This window comes from Pseudopipra pipra, chromosome 7, assembly GCF_036250125.1.
Source record: "Pseudopipra pipra isolate bDixPip1 chromosome 7, bDixPip1.hap1, whole genome shotgun sequence".
In the NCBI taxonomy this organism is placed as follows: Eukaryota; Metazoa; Chordata; class Aves; order Passeriformes; family Pipridae; genus Pseudopipra; species Pseudopipra pipra.
Window position 1 is genome coordinate 15,041,403 of NC_087555.1, and position 17,142 is coordinate 15,058,544.

Consider the following 17,142-nt stretch of genomic DNA (forward strand, 5'->3'; position numbering starts at 1 on the left):
TAACGGGGTCGCGTTCTCGAGGGACCAGCCAGCCCGGCGGGAGGCCCGGGCCAGCCGCCTCGGGCACAGGCATCGTTCCGGATCCTGACACCGGGACAACTCTATGGTCAGAGAAGGCTAGCCACAGGCAGGGGCTGCCCTTCGGTGGGACGGCTCTTCCCTCCCCGCCGTGCCTCAGGGAAGGGCCGCAGCCGCCGGTAACCCGAGGGCACCCTGCTCCAGCCCCGCTCTCCCGAGCCGGCAATACACTCCACACTGCTGGCCCTCATTTCCCACGGAGAACCGGCCAGCTTGGAAATAACAAAACGCAGCCGGTTGCCCTCTGTATTTGATTACTTCCTTGGAGTCCCCTCCTGCCGCCCCGCCAGCCCTGGGCTATGTAGGTCACCAACAGGAGAAAAACATTTTAAAAATAACCCGACCTGGAAAAATATCTTCCGAAACCTTCCCCTCGGGGTGGAATTATTTGTTTCTCATTTAAAGCCTCAAGAGGCGAAAATTATTTTATTTTATTTTTATTGATTAGATATCCAGATAACGCGCGCCGGTACCACAGCTATCGTGCGAGGGGGCTATCTCCCCCCTTAAAGTGCATCTCTAAGATTTGTTCAGCGTTTGCAAACTCCACCGAGGCGTTTAAAGACTTTAAAGCCACCACTCTTGGCGTCTTTCTTCCAAACTTCCCGTTAACCGGTGCATTCCCATCGAAAAGCCGGGGAAAGCAAACCGGAGCTTGGTCCACGGGTGGGCACAGCAGTCACGGGACGTCCGTTTTCCCCATCACCGGAGAAATCCGGGGACGGGGGTTAACCGGGGGTCTGTGGCGGCGAGGGAGCGGCAACGCCTGGGACGGGGAGTCTCAGAGGCGCCCGTTAGGAGATGCTGAGGGCGGGCGGCGGGGACCCAGAACAATAGGAACAATGCGGCTCCGCGGGCCGGCGGCCCCTGGGTGGCGGGTGCGGTGCGGTGCGGAGCGGTGCGGTGCCACCCCGGTATCGCCGGCGGGTCCCGCGCGGTGACAGATGGCGCGGCCCGGCAGGTCACCGGGGGCGTGGCGGCTCCGCGGGCGGGCGCGGGCCCGCATACAAATCAGGGGCGTCACGTGGGGGGGGCGCCGCCGCCGCCGCCGCCTGACGTGGGCGGCCATATGGCGCGTGCCACCGGGCGGGGCGGGGCGCGGGGCGGGGCGGCGGCGGCCGCCGCGGTACCCGGGTCCCGGTGCCGGCCCCCCGCCGCGCATCCTCGGCCCCGCTATATAACGGGGGGAGCCCGGCGCTGCGCAACCTCGGGGAAAAAAAAGCACCACACACACGCGCGGCGCCCTCGCACGGAGAGCTGTGCCGGGGTTATGAGACCGTCACCGCGAAGGAGAGGCTGAGCAACGGAGGTAACGGGAACCCGGGTTTTCGCCCCCCACGGGAAAGGGGTTGGCGGCGACTGCCGGGGTGGGAGAGGGCCCTTCGAGGTCGCGGCGGACGGGATCTGCCTCTGCCGGAATGGCTTCGGTTTTTTATTGTCGCTTGCGATTGTTGCTGCCGGTGTGTGCGGGCACACCTGTATCCATCCATACACGCACACATACGTAAGTGTATAAACATATATGGGTAAATGTGTATGTGCGCCCGTACACACATATAAATATATATGTGTGCGTGCATTTATACAGAGGCATATTACATGTGTTAATGTGCTTCCACCTATGCTGCCTCCGAACTTCCAGCTCCCTTTCCTCCTCCGAGCTCGGTCGCCACGGTCCCACCGCAGGTTTGCGCCTCGGCGGGCGGGCGGCATTGTTTCTTCACGGTGTGTCCGATGCTACCGGTGAATGGTCGCAATCCCACACGAAACGTCCCCGTGGAAAGGCGGGGACGATGCCCGTCTGCAACGGAGGGGACGACGGAGACGGGAAACTGGGGCCAGTCTCGCACCTGTTACCACGGGCGGGGGCCGCGGGATCCCAGCGACAGTTCTGTGGCAGAAGGCGGGACCGGGGAGCAGGTGCTCGGCGCCCGCTGGGGCGGCACAAGCCCCGCGCAAGGAGGCGGCAAGGGGGAGCCGCGGAGAGCGGCGGGGACAAGCGTCACGGGTGGGCATCCGTCCCTGCGGGTGTGTGTGCGTGTGTCCGCCTTTCCCCCTGCCCTATTCCGTAAGAGTGTTTGACTTTTTTTCCAAAACAAACCAAACCAACCCAATCTACGCTTGGTCCACTCGCGTCGTGCCGCCCGAGCTGCCTCCCTCACGCATAATCTGTTTATATTCCCCGCTAATATCGGCGAGTTACATAATAGCATTTGAACATATGTGAACTTAATTATAAGACAGGACCACGGAGACAATTAAAAGTTTGCCCTGGCACGGTGGGGAATCTAAACTTCCCTCCGGAGGCGGCGAGGGGAGCGGGTCGGTGGGTGCGGGAGGATTCTCCCCGCGGGTGACCGGTCGGGGCCACGAGCGCTGCTCTGGGTGCTGACACGTCTCTTTTCTGTCTCCTGCGCGATGCAGAGGCTCACCATGACCAAGTCGTACAGCGAGAGCGGGCTGATGGGCGAGCCCCAGCCGCAGGGCCCCCCGAGCTGGACGGACGAGTGCCTCAGCTCCCAGGACGAGGAGCACGAGGTGGACAAGAAGGAGGAGGACCTGGAGGGTCTACACGCCGAGGCTGAGGAGGACTCGCTGCGGAACGGTGAGGAGGAGGACGAGGAGGACGACTTGGATGAAGAGGAGGAGGAGGAAGAGGAGGAGGAAGACGACGACCAGAAGCCCAAGAGGCGGGGCCCCAAGAAGAAGAAGATGACCAAGGCACGCATGGAGCGATTCAAGCTGCGGCGCATGAAGGCCAATGCCCGGGAGCGCAACCGCATGCACGGGCTGAACGCGGCCCTGGACAACCTGCGCAAGGTGGTGCCCTGCTACTCCAAGACGCAGAAGCTCTCCAAGATCGAGACCCTGCGCCTGGCCAAGAACTACATCTGGGCACTCTCTGAGATCCTGCGCTCGGGCAAGAGTCCGGACCTGGTCTCCTTCGTGCAGACCCTCTGCAAGGGCCTGTCGCAGCCCACCACCAACCTGGTGGCCGGCTGCCTGCAACTCAACCCGCGGACTTTCCTCCCCGAGCAGAGCCAGGAGGTGCCGCCGCACGTGGCGGCGGCGGCGGCGGCGGGCGCGCCCTTCCCGGCGCATCCCTACCCGTACCAGTCCCCGGGCCTGCCCAGCCCTCCCTACGGCACCATGGACAGCTCCCACCTCTTCCACCTCAAGCCGCCGCACGCCTACGGCGCCGCGCTGGAGCCCTTCTTCGAGAGCGGCCTGGCGGAGGGCGCCAGCCCCGCCTTCGACGGGCCGCTCAGCCCGCCCCTCAGCGTGAACGGCAACTTCTCCTTCAAGCACGAGCCGGCCGCCGACTTCGACAAGAGCTACGCCTTCTCCATGCACTACCCCGCCGCCGCCGCCGCGCTGGCCGCCGCGCCCGCCCACGCCGCCATCTTCCCGCCCGCCGCCTCCCGCTGCGAGATCCCGGTGGACGGGCTGGCGCCCTACGAGGGTCACCCGCACCACGAGCGCGTCCTCAGCGCCCAGCTCAACGCCATCTTCCACGACTGAGCCTCCCCGCGCCGAGCGAGGGCAGGGGGAGCGCCGAGCCCTGCCGCCCGACACCGCCTTGTTTACAGGGGGCAGCTCGGCGGGTCCCGCCGCCGCCTCCGGGGCCGCCGCGTTCCCCCCCCCGCTCACCCGCTGTCTTTGCTTCCGCTCCTCCGAGCGACGCTGTAAATTGGGGTAGGGGCATTGGGATCGCGTCAATTACCTGATCGGAATAACAAAATCACAAGCAATAATTAGGATCTATGCAATTTTTAAACTAGCGATGGGCCAATTACAAAATATATATGAAATCTATATTTTTCAACCAACGTTTTACTACTTGTTACCTTTCCCATGCTGAATTATTTTGTTGTGATTTTGTACAGAATTTTTAATGACTTTTTATAACGTGAATTTCCTATTTTAAACCATGCAGCTTCATCAATTTTTATACATATTGGAAAGGTAGAATTATATCTAATTTATACAAAATGATTTAACTAATTTAAACCAGCAGAAAAGTGCTTAGAGAAGTTATGTTGCCTTAGCACTTCTTTCCTTTTCAAATAGATGAAGAAGAAAAAAAAATGCACAATCCGGGCAATTTCTTTCCCATGCAAGTCTCTTCTTTTTTCTTTCTTTATTTCTTTTTCCTTTTCCCCATACAATAAGAACCAGATCCCCTAGGTCTTAAGAAGATATAAGAACGATAGACTTATTTTCTATCAGAACATATCAATTCAACACATTACTTGCACAAACTTGTATATAAAGATTATAAGCAAATGCCAACACCCTTTTTAAATCGAAAGCTGCTTGACTATCACATACAATTTGCACTGTTTCTTTTTAGTCTTTGAACCCCTTGGCATTCCGTGGTTTTGTTTTTTTTTCTTTTTTTTTTTTTTTTCTGTTGGGTTTTTTTTTAAGATAACTTGAAGATGTTAATGTTTCCAGGCGATATAAATGCATGATTTTATACATGTTCACACAATCCGTGGTTGTCATATGCTCATTTTATAAATCGGAACCGAAATCTAATCAGGTTGTTAAAGTCGGGCTATATACCTATTGTAGTCGATTAGTACGGTAGCTTGAAACAAATTCAAACCATTTAATCCGTAATTAGAACAATAGCTATTGCATGTACAATGCAGTCCAGAATAAGTGCTGTTTGAAATGTAACGCTGGTTCAACTGGAATCAATCTGTACTGTAATTTTGTTTGTAATCCTGTATATTATGGTGTAATGCACACTGGGATTTTAGAAAAACATCCATCCTTTGGAAACAACATAGTATTGAACATTTGGTCGAATGTTGCATTTCTCCTTAAATGTGATTTATTTTTTTTCTTAGTGTAAGTAATTCCTATGGGATTATTGTTTTATTCGGATAGCTCATGAAAGGTGCAACATTTATTATTTGTAGAATAAAATTGGACTAAAAAAAAGGACACGGATTCTTTACTTACCTTGAGGAGTACCAGGGGAAGGGGGCGGGGGGTGTTGGTTTGTTTACAGCGAACCCTGCTATTTGCAATGCTGATTTGTTGAATTAGGGAAACGGAGGCAGAGACGCGGTTCGCCAGAGAGCTGGAGCTGCGGCTGCCGGCGCGGGATGCGCCGAGTGCCCCGCACCCGCCCGGGCGGCCCCCGGCCAGCTCAGCCCGGCCACTGCCGCCTTCGGGGGTCCCCTCTCCGGCTCCCAACCCTCCCCGAACCGCGGGAGCTCCCGCGCCTGGCCAGGACCGGCACACCGGGAACGCGGCTGCGGCCCCGGCTGGGCTCGGCGGCAGCAGGTGCGCCTTCCCCTGCAAGGCAGACCTGGACCCAGCGCCATCGATTCACCGTCCCCTCCTCTTCCCAAAGGGAAACGTTTCTTTAATCTTCACTGATTATTCCGAGGCTTAAGAAACCCGGAGACACAATCTGCGGGAGAGCAATTCCCCTAATGATCAGGAACAATTATCAACAGGTCTTTGCCTCCGACCATCAGATTTAAGACGTTACCTGAAATACTTTATATGAAGCCTGCCACAAAGCGGAGGTATTTCACAAATATTTCATTTAAATCCAGCAGAAAGTGAACAGGCATCCTGATGCGAACATCCTCGTCCCCTGTGGACGAAGGATTTTTTTTTTTTTCCCCAGGAGAAATCAAGCTATTGACGTCTATTTCGAAGGTGTTTATAGCTACGGAAATCCAACGCGTAAGCATGGCGAACCTGCCCTAGTGGTGCAACACACCCCTCCGCCAGGCTTCCCTGCTAAAAGCACACTAAAAACTAATTGCGACGCCGAGTGATGCATTTTGCAGCATCTCCCTGCATTTTGCCTGAGCCTGCAGCTCTAAAACTGTTGCTGAATCTGAAAAGAAAGCAAAACGCAACTTTTCAGGCACCCGATTAACCTTTCTCAGTTAGTGGCAACAGAGCTAAATGTACCCTAGATAACCCGAGGGGGAGTAAATGAATGTCAGTTTTTCAGATAAAATTGAAAAAGCTGACCCAGGTCTGCTCGCCTTTTGGTTATGCACCTTCTTCTTAAACATAAGGATTCTTCTAGTCAGTCAAGGGGCAACTCGCATGCCACCATCTTTTATTCAAAGGCAGGCACAGATGTTCCTTCTGCAGGGGAGGTTTTAATTTATGAAAATGATATTGTTTATGCATGAATGCACTCTGCATAACACACAGTACTTCCATCTGATGAGAGAAATACCACAGAACCAGTGCCAATGTCAGGAACATATTCTGCAAATTTAGTCGCTTAAATGTTTAATGAATATTTGGAAGGCATTTCCAAACCACAAGAAACCTTTTCAATTACCTTTTCTTTTTCCACTGTTAATAACAAAATTCAACTCCTCTAGCCAATGCAACTTAGTTAAGAGATCTACCTAGGCTATCTGAATGTTTGCTACTGTGATACTTTAGAAAAAGCAATATTTTAATGTTATGAACAACGTAATAAGGAAAATTAATTAGGCATTTTGGTAACTAGAGGCTCCATTTTACAAATCACTTGTGAGTCTTGTTATTTCAATTAGTTTTGGGTGCTTTTTTTCTCCCACTGCCCCTAGAAAATATTGGAGATCTTTCCCCCTCCCCCGCTTTGCTAATGCTTGTGATGTCTCCATGATATTTCTTTCATACTATTAACATCAAGCCAAATCTTGAAATTTCTGCTCATAACTCCCACGGGAAGGTCTATCAAGGTCTCTTTTAATGGAAAGAATTACTCACACTGTTCCTCTCCTATAAACATATCACTAATTAACTAAGGCTATAGTGGGATTATCTGACTTCCGCATGCAGAGAAAACTCTGGGGTTGAGTTGTACACACACACACACACACACACACACACACACACACACACACACACACTGGATTATCTGACACAGGCCTGAAACTGTATTTTTGTTGTGACCAATGGCCCTTCCCTTCTTTACGACATACCTCCTACAACAGAAATTGCTCTGCCACCAGTGTGTGCTTGAGGAGACCTCAGTGAAATCTCTGCAGGTACAGCACATAAGTAAGTCATGACTTGCAGGTTTTCCCTTGGTGTTCTGAAGCAACAGAAGAGGGTCTGGAGTTTGTGGACCCCTCATTGCCTGTGATACAGCTGAGGCCCCAGCTATGGCAGAGGAAGCTCAAATGGTGGAATCCCAGGTTACATCCACAAGATCTCAGAGACTGAAGTCTCAGGTTTCACATAGCCGAAATGTGCCTGAAAAACCTCAAACTTTGGTTCACTGACTTCAGAAGTGAAGGGAAGTAGATTCAAGGAGAACAAAGATTCCCAAATTCAATAAAAGAAAACAGCTGCTTTCTCCAGAAGATACTGTTCTAGAATTTTAATAAACTGATAGTAGAAAGCAACATGCAATTCCAGAGCTAATAGGGATTAGTGGAAATAATTTTAAACTAAGTTTTGAGAGCAGGTGAAACAAATCTTTTCTATCTCCTGTAACAGTAAAAATTCTTGCAATTATTTCAATATTGTAACTGATCAATCCACCATGATCTTAACAATTGCTTTTGACATATCAAAAATGAGTCTCTTTTAAAATAGAATACAATACTTCTGTTCAAAGAACCATTTTGTCAAATAGTTTTAGAAATTGCAAAGTTAATTTCCATTCTCTTTTTTTTATATTTAAAGTATTCAAAGAGAAAAACAATCAAACAAAACCCATTCATTCCTATTGAGGAAGAACTCATAGAAATGAAACTTGGAATTCTGCCTGGTGCTGTAGCAGGGAAAATATGTAGACATTTGTCTTTGTTTTTATTAACCAGGATGGGATGTATGGTAATTTCAGAAATTACAAGTGGTCTACACTCTTTCCTTAACTGCAAATCCCATGATCCAAAAGTCCTGAAAAATATAGTACATAAATAAATGTTGAAACATCGAGTTAAAGATCTACAAATAGACTGTTATTTAAATATGTACATAAGTGTTTTTTTAAATAATTCATATATGTATTTAACAAACTGTCAGAAGCTATGCAATACAAAATTAAAACTGACAATGCTCTCAAAGCATTCTCTTAAGTATTTAGGTTGCCTACAGGGTATGTAAAACATAGAATATCAGCCCTAGTTTTCAGTTTCCTAGCTTGTAGCAGTTTGCCGTATAGAGTTAACTGCATTTTGAAATAGAAGCAACTAAGATTTACACATTTACACTCATTTTGGTGACAGAGCAATAGAAAAAAGATTTGGAGAAAAAAAAATTATTGCCTTAAAGAGATAGCATATCGACCTTAATGCAAACAAAAGACAATGTCCTCTGATCAAGACATTCTTATTTTATATTCTTCCCATTACCACATTTTTCTCTGATTAAGATCAATATCCGTTCAAGGGGTCTCAGGAATTATTTCAATTTCAGACTGCATTCCTGCAGCTTCTTATGCCTGCATAATAATTTCACTTGTTATTCTTGCAAATATTTGTCCATTTCCTTACCTGCTTTTATTTCTCTTGTTTTTAATGCTTTCCCTCTTTTGAGAATAGAGAAAGATGTACAGTAATAGTAATTCTCTCTTCTACAGACCATTGATGCCATTTTCCTTCAGAATAATTTATGACTTTGCTTACTGTCCAAAAAGTTTGGTGTTTTGCTTAATGTCTTTTTTTCAGTCACAGTAAACCAACACAACAGAGCTGAATTAATATTGATAGTTACAAAAGATTCTTTTCTGAAGTAGAGATGCAAGAAAGGAGCATACTTAGGAGAGCCAATATCTGGGAATGAACAGCTGAAGAAGAACTGACTATATACTAAACCTTCACTGTATAAACACACACTGTAGCCAGAAAAACATACAAGCCAAGGGTATGCTGCCAACTTAAAAATTCAGCTTTCTCCAGAAGCAAATCTCCATTAGCTACTGAAAACAAGCCAGCTACCAGAAATGTTCAGCTGAAACCTCCAGAATGGGCATAACGTATTTTCCCCACAGCATCCCTTCATCTCTTCTTGTCTAAATTCCTGTTTCTTAACTTCGATATCACATTGTCCATGAACCAAAAACTGGCCTTCCCATTTCCTGACTATTTATCTCATTTTGCTTTTATACACATTTTTCTTGAGGTGGGAGGAGCTATTTTCCAGTAGCATGCCTTACATTCTTGCCCTCCTTCAGTAAATGCTAATTGTACTTCCCTCACTTGCTACTTCTGCCACAGGTTGTCCTACCTCTTTCTTCATTTCACAAGTTTCTTCTGGAAAACAGTTTTGAGACTCTTACTACTTCGCATTTAGACAGTAAGAGATGATTTCCAGAGAGAAACACTGTTAGTTAAGAAGAGGTTAGCTCCTCTACTTGTTTCCTACTGCCTCTTGTGTGGGAACAGAGGATGCTTTCCTCTTCTAGGTCATCTGTCTGTGCTCAAGGTCATGACATGGAGCAAAATCTCCTCTGAGTCTAGACTGATGACAAGCTCCCAGAAATCACAAGGGAGATCTCACCTCCCTCATGCAAGAACTGTGTTTTAGAAGAGGCTCTTATGCTTGGTGTCTGCCTTCATGATATTGCAGCCATGTTTGTGCCAGGCCATAGCCAGGTCCTGACCCACAAACTTGATATCCTTGCTTGACCTTGGACCTGCCTTGACAATATAGGCTTCCCTGGTGACTGCTGGGCTAGCACTGACACTGGTTACTGTTACCAGACCTGATCTTATAACTCTGCTTTTCAGCTTGATGTTGGGCCTACTTTGTTACAAGGGGTTTGTCTAGCTAGCTAGACTCTAGGTTGACTCTACATAAGTAAACAGTTCTGTTTACCTTGGTCAGGTATATGGGGATCCTACCTGGTTTGTAATCATTCTCAGCTCAACTTTCTTCATAAAGCAGCCTGCTCCTACTGTTCCTTAGAACTCCCCCACTTCACCTTCTAGCTGCTAAGGCTCTGAGACCACTATTGAGCCTTAAAAACCCTGAGCAACTCCACCAGCATCCCCCTCACTGACCTCACCCAAGGGCCTGGAGCTCACCCTGGTGATACAACATTTACAGATGCTGTGGGATGCTGATTTTCAACTTGGCTGCAACCCTGATCTGGCTATGAATCCTGCTAATCCAAACCTGCCTCATCATTGTGGACTTGCCTGATGATCTGTATTCTTGATGGATTCTAGCACCCTCCCTAGATTTCCTTGCTCAGGTACTACCAGATTGGTCCTGGCCAAGAAAGGTCCCTGCCTTGCAAGCCCTGACATCTTCCTTGGCTCCCTGGTTGTTAGGGAGCAGCTGGCCCTTGCTGTACTTGACAGTGGCTTTGCTTCCTTTTCTGGTGTGTCCCCTTCCCCCTGCTCCCCACCCTATGGTTTTTTTGGTTTTTTGTTTGTTTGTTTGTTTGTTTTTTGTTCTGACTTTGCTTGAGATATTTGTATAAAACAAAGTAACCAAACAAAAATGTTAAGACAATTTCTAGGGCAGCTTGAAACCTCTCTAGTAACTATCTGAAGAGCTGCAAAATTTAATTTGAAGGGTTATTATAAAAATGTCATTCAACTTACTCTTTATTAAGAGTAGGGCTTCTTTATTTTCTCATATCTATTGGTATTGAATCATAGAACGGCCTGGGTTGGAAGTGACCTGGAAGACCATTTGGTTCCAACCCACCTGCTATGGACAAGGACATATTTCACTAGACCAGGTTGCTCAGAGCTCCATCCAATTTGGCCCTTAACACTTCCATGGATGGGGCATCCACAACTTGACTGGGCAGCCTGTTCCAGTGCCTCTCCATCCTCACAGCAAAGATCTTTTTCCTCATACCTATTCTGAACCTATGCTTTTTCAGTTTGAAACCATTCCCCCTTGTCCTGTCACTACATGCTCTTGTAAAAAGTCTCTCTCCATCTTTCTTGTAGGCTCCTTTTAGGTACTGGAAACAAAATCCATATGAGACAGCAGGAAAGTTGAACACACTTTTGCTACTTTGTCTGACTTGCAATGTCTTCTATATCACCCCATTTCTTCATGCAGCATATTGTATTTGTAAAAGTCCCTTGATCATTCTGCTGTCACAGGTACCAATATGCTCCACTTACAAATTTGTCTGTGATCAAGGATGTAGAAGTAATCAAGGCTGTTACATGTAGGTTCAGTGCTCTATACTACTTGAATGCCTACAATACAAATCCTGCTGGTTTGCATCCTTTTTTTCTTTCTCTAGTATGAAAACATTACATGAGATACTACATGAGGTCATCAATACACACAACCCTTCTTACAAAAAAGCACAAGGAAGTTCTGTGTGTGAGTTCCAGACATAGTCTAGAAAAAATGGATAAAATTATGTTTCTGGACTTTTCCATTCTTTTCCAAATTCAATGTGCAAATCCAAAAGCTGTGATAATTAAAAAAAAAAAAATCTGTTAAAGTAGGCTTGCTTAGAATTTTTCCCCCCAGGAAAAAATGTCTGTCTCAGATTTACAAAGAATTGTGGGGACTGAGAATTTGTGAACAGTAGCAAACCAGAGTGAACAGACTTGTATGTTCTTCCTGTGGTTTTTATTACTATATACAGTTCTTTAACTATTTTATGTTTTTAACTAATACATTTTAGTATCTTAACAGTTACTGACTGAATACACCTTTCAATTAATGTCAACAAAAGGGTGTTAGAAGTTTTAATTACATCAGTTGAAGGATATTACAAGTCTCTGAGGAACTGCGATAGTTTTCAACTGATAGTACTGAAAATATTATCATTTTATGGTTCTAAGCCAGTTATCAGTTTATCCTTTCCTGTACCTTATGAGAAATTATCTGGTGATAATATATGGTGTAGGCTCATAAACAATCTCAGAAAAAAACCCAAACAAATGACTGCAGGGGATTATAAAGGGCATACAGCCTCAAAAGTGATTTGACTGTATCTAGTTCCATGGTGTGCTTTATATTCTAGTTAATGATTTAGCTTTCCTTTTGAATGACATCACTGTAAACACATTTAAGATCACTGATATCAAATAACAGACACAAGTTTAATTGGTTCATCTACTGTTGTAGCAGAATGTTAGTTTATTAAGCCAAGCTTGTTTGTTTGGCTCACAGTTTTTCCTGCCTTGTCACACAGTTATCTTTAAGCATCAAAAAAAAAAAAAAAAAAAAGGAAAATTTGCACAAAAATTCCACAGTTTATACACCATTTCACTCATTTATGTATTATCTGATTATTCTGGAGTTGAAATATTTATATCCCAACAAAGGAGATCTAAGGGACAAAAAATATTGAGACAAAGTCAAAATAGAACTATTGATGCTAACAGCTTTAAGAAAGGAGAAACTTTGTGGTTATGTTGTAATTCAGAAAGGCAAATCAGTGTGGGCTGTATTTCCAGGAAAGCTATATTGGTGGCTTGATGCAAATTGAAAAGCACTTAGAGGTTGCATATTTAACAATATTTGGAACTTACTTATTTCCATCTGTTTTTCCCATGTTTAAAGTGTCAGAAAGTTTACCATGAGACTTTTGAAATGTCTCTTAAGCCTGTCTTCTCAGCTACATAATTAGTAGCTTTGTACTGGTTTTTATGGAACTATGAAAGAAGGCAGCTTAATAGTCTTGAGATCATGTATCATCTCATGAACTCTTGGCTGCTTTGATTGCAATAAGATTTCCTTACCTGTAACACCATTTCTCTTCTAGAGTGAAAAACATCACAGGAAGAGCCTTGGATATTCTGACATGTAGTTTGAACTGTAACTTGTTTGAACTATAACTTGTATCTCTCAGCAAAAGGCAGTATTTTCAATGTATTGCTTTGTTTCTCAGAGGCATATTTACATTTGTCTTGTTACAAACACTAAAGATAAAATTACTGAAGCTCTCGTTTAAAAATACCCTTTTTATGCATTAATGAGTCACCATAACATTATAGAACTTTATATATATACAAGTTTAGCCCTTACAGGCTCAGGATCACCTTATAAATTGAGAGTTGATGCTGCGGCTCTAAGATGATCGTCATCAGTGAATCTTTTAGGACCTGTGAATAAAGCTGTCATACCTCCAATCAGTAAAGTCTATCACTTATAGAGCGGGAGCAAAGGGGTCTCTCTCCTCTGCATTTAAGCTTTCAGGGTGAGGGATGACTATGCAACCCTTCTGGGTACACTCTCTGCATTGGTCCACTTGATACAGGAGCTGTTGTACAAGTTGGTACCAGACTCCGAGTTACTGTGTTCCTCAGTCCTTGGGAATGAAGGGCATAATTGTGATACCTCCACCCAGGTTTACGGCAATACTCTGTTTTGCAGCACGAATGCCAGCGTGGTATTTACATTAAGGCTATGTCATAGTCACAACCTGTGAAAGATTTTAGCCTTTTTAGTGTGAAAGGGCTATTAGAACTTCACGCCGTAGTTTTCTGAAGCTAAACAACAGTAATAATGAAAACAGAAAAGTGGAAGACGTGGGACCTTGACAAGGGAAAGTAATTTCTGTAGCTGGAGCGTTCCTGCGTTGCTCTCCTGGGGGAAGTAACTGAAGAGAACAGAGCGCTGGGATGACAGGGTGCCTCCAGCCGCTCCCGCTGTTGCCGCGCGGGGCACCGCACCTGGCGCGGGGTCCGGGCCGGGCGCGGGGCGGAAGCGGCGGTGCCGCCCTGCGCCGGGAGGGGCTCGGCGCGGCCCCGGCGGTCGGATCGCTCTGTCCCGCCGCTGCCGCCGAGGGCACTCCCGGGCCCGCGGCCGCCGGCCCGGGACGGGCGCCCTCCCGCAGGCCCCCGGGCGGCCGCGGCCCCGCCCGCGGGGCGGGGCGGGCGCTGCCTTGGCAGCCGCCGGGACGCGGCGGGGCAGGTGCGGCCGTGCCGCCGCCATGCCGGGAGCTGCGGGCCCGCTCCCCCGGACCCAGCGCCCGGAGCAGCGCGCCCGGGCGGCGCCCCAGGAGCGGCGGCGGAGGGTGGCCCCGCTGGCCGCGGCCCCGCCGGCCCCGGCGGGGGATGAGCCGCTCCTCAGGGGCATCTTCGAGATCGACAAGAGGAGCTGCGACGTGGTGCTGAACGCCCGGCGGCTCCGCTGGAGCCCCATCCTGCCCGAGAGCCCCACAGGTGGGACGGGGCGGGGCAGGGGGTGTCCGCCCCGGGGCCGGAGCGCGGGGCCGGGCTCAGCTCAGGCCGTGCTGCGGGGAGCGGGCGGCGGGACGGCCCGGGGAGAGCGGGGGCTGTCCGGGCAGGACGGGGCAGAGTCACCTTAGAACAGGATTACAGTAAAGTGGTTAAAGGCGGCGGTGTCAGGCGTGTCTCTTCCTTTCAAGGTTACTCTGGTGATTAAAAGGAAAAAGAAATTGCGCGTAATGCAATGAGCGTCTTGTACCTGAACCACCTCTTTCTGGCAAGAACTTTTCCTTCTTGGTGGGTCATACTTGGTGGATCAGGCATAGCAGTAAGAGGATTTGATTTTATTTCTGCTGCATCAACTTTTCCCTGTTTACTCTCTCAGGCAGGTACATAAATTAGAGCACATGGGTATTGTTTTGTGTGATCCACCTGCGTTTTGTGGTGAGGCTTCTGTGGCAAGTCGTATTTGCTCTACACAGCAACACACTGAGAAAGTGCGGGTAAAGGATTTCATCAAGTGAAACAAATTATACATAAAAGTTTTAGAAGGAAAGGAATGCTTCTTGAACTTATCCCTATAGTCATGTTTCTTCTAGAAACTGTGAAAATATAAATTTACTTTAAAACTGCATACACACTCTTAAAGGTGCTTATTTACTTCAGTGACCTCTCAGTGCTTACGTGAAGGAGAAATTAAACTTGTATTCAGGAATGCAGTTTCCGGACAGTGTATTTGTCTTCTGGTACGCTGTGGTTAACTTGTCCATGCTTAAAAGACGAGGTTAATGTTAATAGTATTTTGGACAGAACTTAAAACTTCATATAGATAAGATCCAACAGCTATAAAGTCAGCATAGAGAGAAACAAATTTTCTTTCACTTACTAGTTTTTCTATGTTATGATGATCTTTTTCTTTTCAAGATAGTCTGTATGCTGCAGAGGCTTGGGAGGCATGTGGAAGCATTTTCGGTGCAGCTGCTGCAAAGAAATACTGAGATGCTCACGGCTGAAGTCATGTAACTGTGCTGGGATACCAGAGCTACTGAAACCAAACAAATATGGTGCCATGCACTGCTATTGAGTCCTCTCCTCCGAATAGTGTAACCATGTTAATGTAGTGCTGTGTTCAGACTTACATACCTGCTTTTCAGCAGGACCACTGGGTTCTGGTGACCCCTGCACTGGTGTGCACGTACAGTCCCTCCTTGTGTGGAGCCAGTCTGGGTGCCTTAGGAATGCTGTGGGCTCTCTTCCTTCCCTTTTGGGATTAGCTACAGACATTGGAAACTTTTCTTAGTTCCTGCAATGTAATGAAGTATTCAGTGCTTAAAGTCAGAGATATAGCAGATAGCAGAACTTCAGGAGTCTTACAGAGAGCAGCATTGACAAATTGCTGTCAGTGGTATCAGAATTTCGGCTTTTACTGCATGTGTATTAAATATATGCTGTTACTTCTCTCTCTGACAATTGGGTTTAGCATTGAGCTGCTGAATATTTTGATTTTTGAGAGGCTCTTGATGTCCTACTTCTTTACTAGCTTTAGTGGAAAAGACAGTGGTGTCTTCCAAATGCCAGGTTTTTCCTGAAGACTGTGGTAGATCAGTTTTTACTGTAGGATTTTCAAATTCTTAAATGTCAAATACTGATATTGAAGATAAAGGGTTTTTCAGTTTCTCTGTTGCCATAAGTGCCACAGTTATGTCATCTCCTTCTGTTCCAGGATCTTTTGGAGACAGAAATAATTTTAAAAGGAAAATTATTAGGCTGTTTCTAAGACCCTTCCATCCTTCTGTTTGCTTTGTGATGGGAGTACAATGGTCTACCCAAGCAGCATTCTGAAGAATACTTGTGACTCCTTCCTTTGAGCCAGCATGGCTCTGTGTGTGCCTGCCTGTGACTGAAGATGAGCTGAGTAGGAACTGGAAATTTCACCGTGTGGGGCTTGTTGCTCTCAGAGGGATGAATTCAACAGAAGTCTTGTCTGTTTTTCCTTCCATCTTGGATATGGTTGGTCAGGGTGGTTTTACCTCTGCAGTTGCAGCAGTCAAATATGGATTTTGGAGCTTGAATGGGTTTTTTTTCTGTCTCATTCTTGGATCCCAGTAGCAATTACCCTGGGGTATTGTAAGTGTGAGATCTGTACTGGTGCTGGGACAAGCCATCTGCGTTATGGTCTCATTCATAAGTACAGCAGTGCAGTGTTTGGGGATGGTTAATGGCTGTCTGGACAAGTATTTCCATTGGGATTTGGCTTATGCATACTTTCTCCAAACCAAAAGCTTCATAATGTAGTTTGCTTAGGCTCTAAGAGGTCAACTCAGGTCTTTGTGCTTTGCCAGTGATGCTAAATGTCTCCTGCTTGGACCTGTATGTAGTAATTCTCCCTATTTTAGGAAAAGATCTTTCTTCTATGAAAGATTGCTTTCTCCCCTTTTTCCTAACCTCCCATCCCCAATAGTTCTCCCAATGTATTCCTGTCTTACTGCAGTTGTCATTTGTCATCCACAGTTCTGCAGTTCCAGTTCTGTGTTCTTACATGTTTGTATGTTTGTGCAGCCTTGGATCCTTCGGCTTCTAAATAGAACCGAAAGCTCCAGCTCAAAGTTCCCAAGCAGGCAACACCTGCTGTGCCTGGACCCCATCATGTCCCACTGATAAATGCATAGTTCTGCCCCATTACACTGTTTCTATGGGGTTTTAGGCAGTGTGATTGTCAGGAGGACTTCATTCTTTACTCCATTTTGATTTCTGCAGCTTCTATCTCCTAGAGGTTTTTGGCTACCCCTGTTTGCTGATGATTTTTAATGGCTTCCTTTGTTGTTCGTTCTACAGCAAAGTCTTCTCCCCTCTCAAGCAGGACTCATTATGAATTTTGTGTGTTGTTTATTGTAACAAAGCTTTGGGCAGAAGTAAGGCCTGAGCAGGCAACTGGGTGTGGAGCCTGGGGGGAGTGAATGAATGTGTCAAGTGG

General features: G+C 46.9%; 2 protein-coding genes across 3 annotated transcripts in view; both read left to right on the forward strand.

Annotated features, from left to right (window-relative positions):
• The first annotated feature begins 1,244 nt into the window (after nucleotides 1-1,244).
• NEUROD1 (neuronal differentiation 1) lies at nucleotides 1,245-5,034 on the forward strand. 2 transcript variants are annotated; one of them, XM_064660695.1, is made up of 2 exons: nucleotides 1,245-1,387; nucleotides 2,503-5,034. In XM_064660695.1, the coding sequence occupies exon 2, from the start codon at nucleotides 2,512-2,514 to the stop codon at nucleotides 3,598-3,600; it is 1,089 nt and encodes a 362-aa protein (XP_064516765.1). In that variant the 5' UTR covers nucleotides 1,245-1,387; nucleotides 2,503-2,511; the 3' UTR covers nucleotides 3,601-5,034. The 2 variants fall into 2 exon arrangements, with proteins under 2 accessions (XP_064516765.1, XP_064516764.1); XM_064660694.1 differs by lacking the exon at nucleotides 1,245-1,387 and having other exon boundaries at nucleotides 2,497-5,034.
• An 8,870-nt stretch (nucleotides 5,035-13,904) lies between these two features.
• Nucleotides 13,905-17,142, forward strand: part of CERKL (ceramide kinase like) — a 52,976-nt gene continuing 49,738 nt past the window's right edge. Inside the window, exon 1 of the mRNA XM_064660698.1 lies at nucleotides 13,905-14,162. Coding sequence (XP_064516768.1) covers nucleotides 13,931-14,162 — 232 coding nt within the window. The 5' untranslated portion in view covers nucleotides 13,905-13,930. The remainder of the gene's footprint in view (nucleotides 14,163-17,142) is intronic.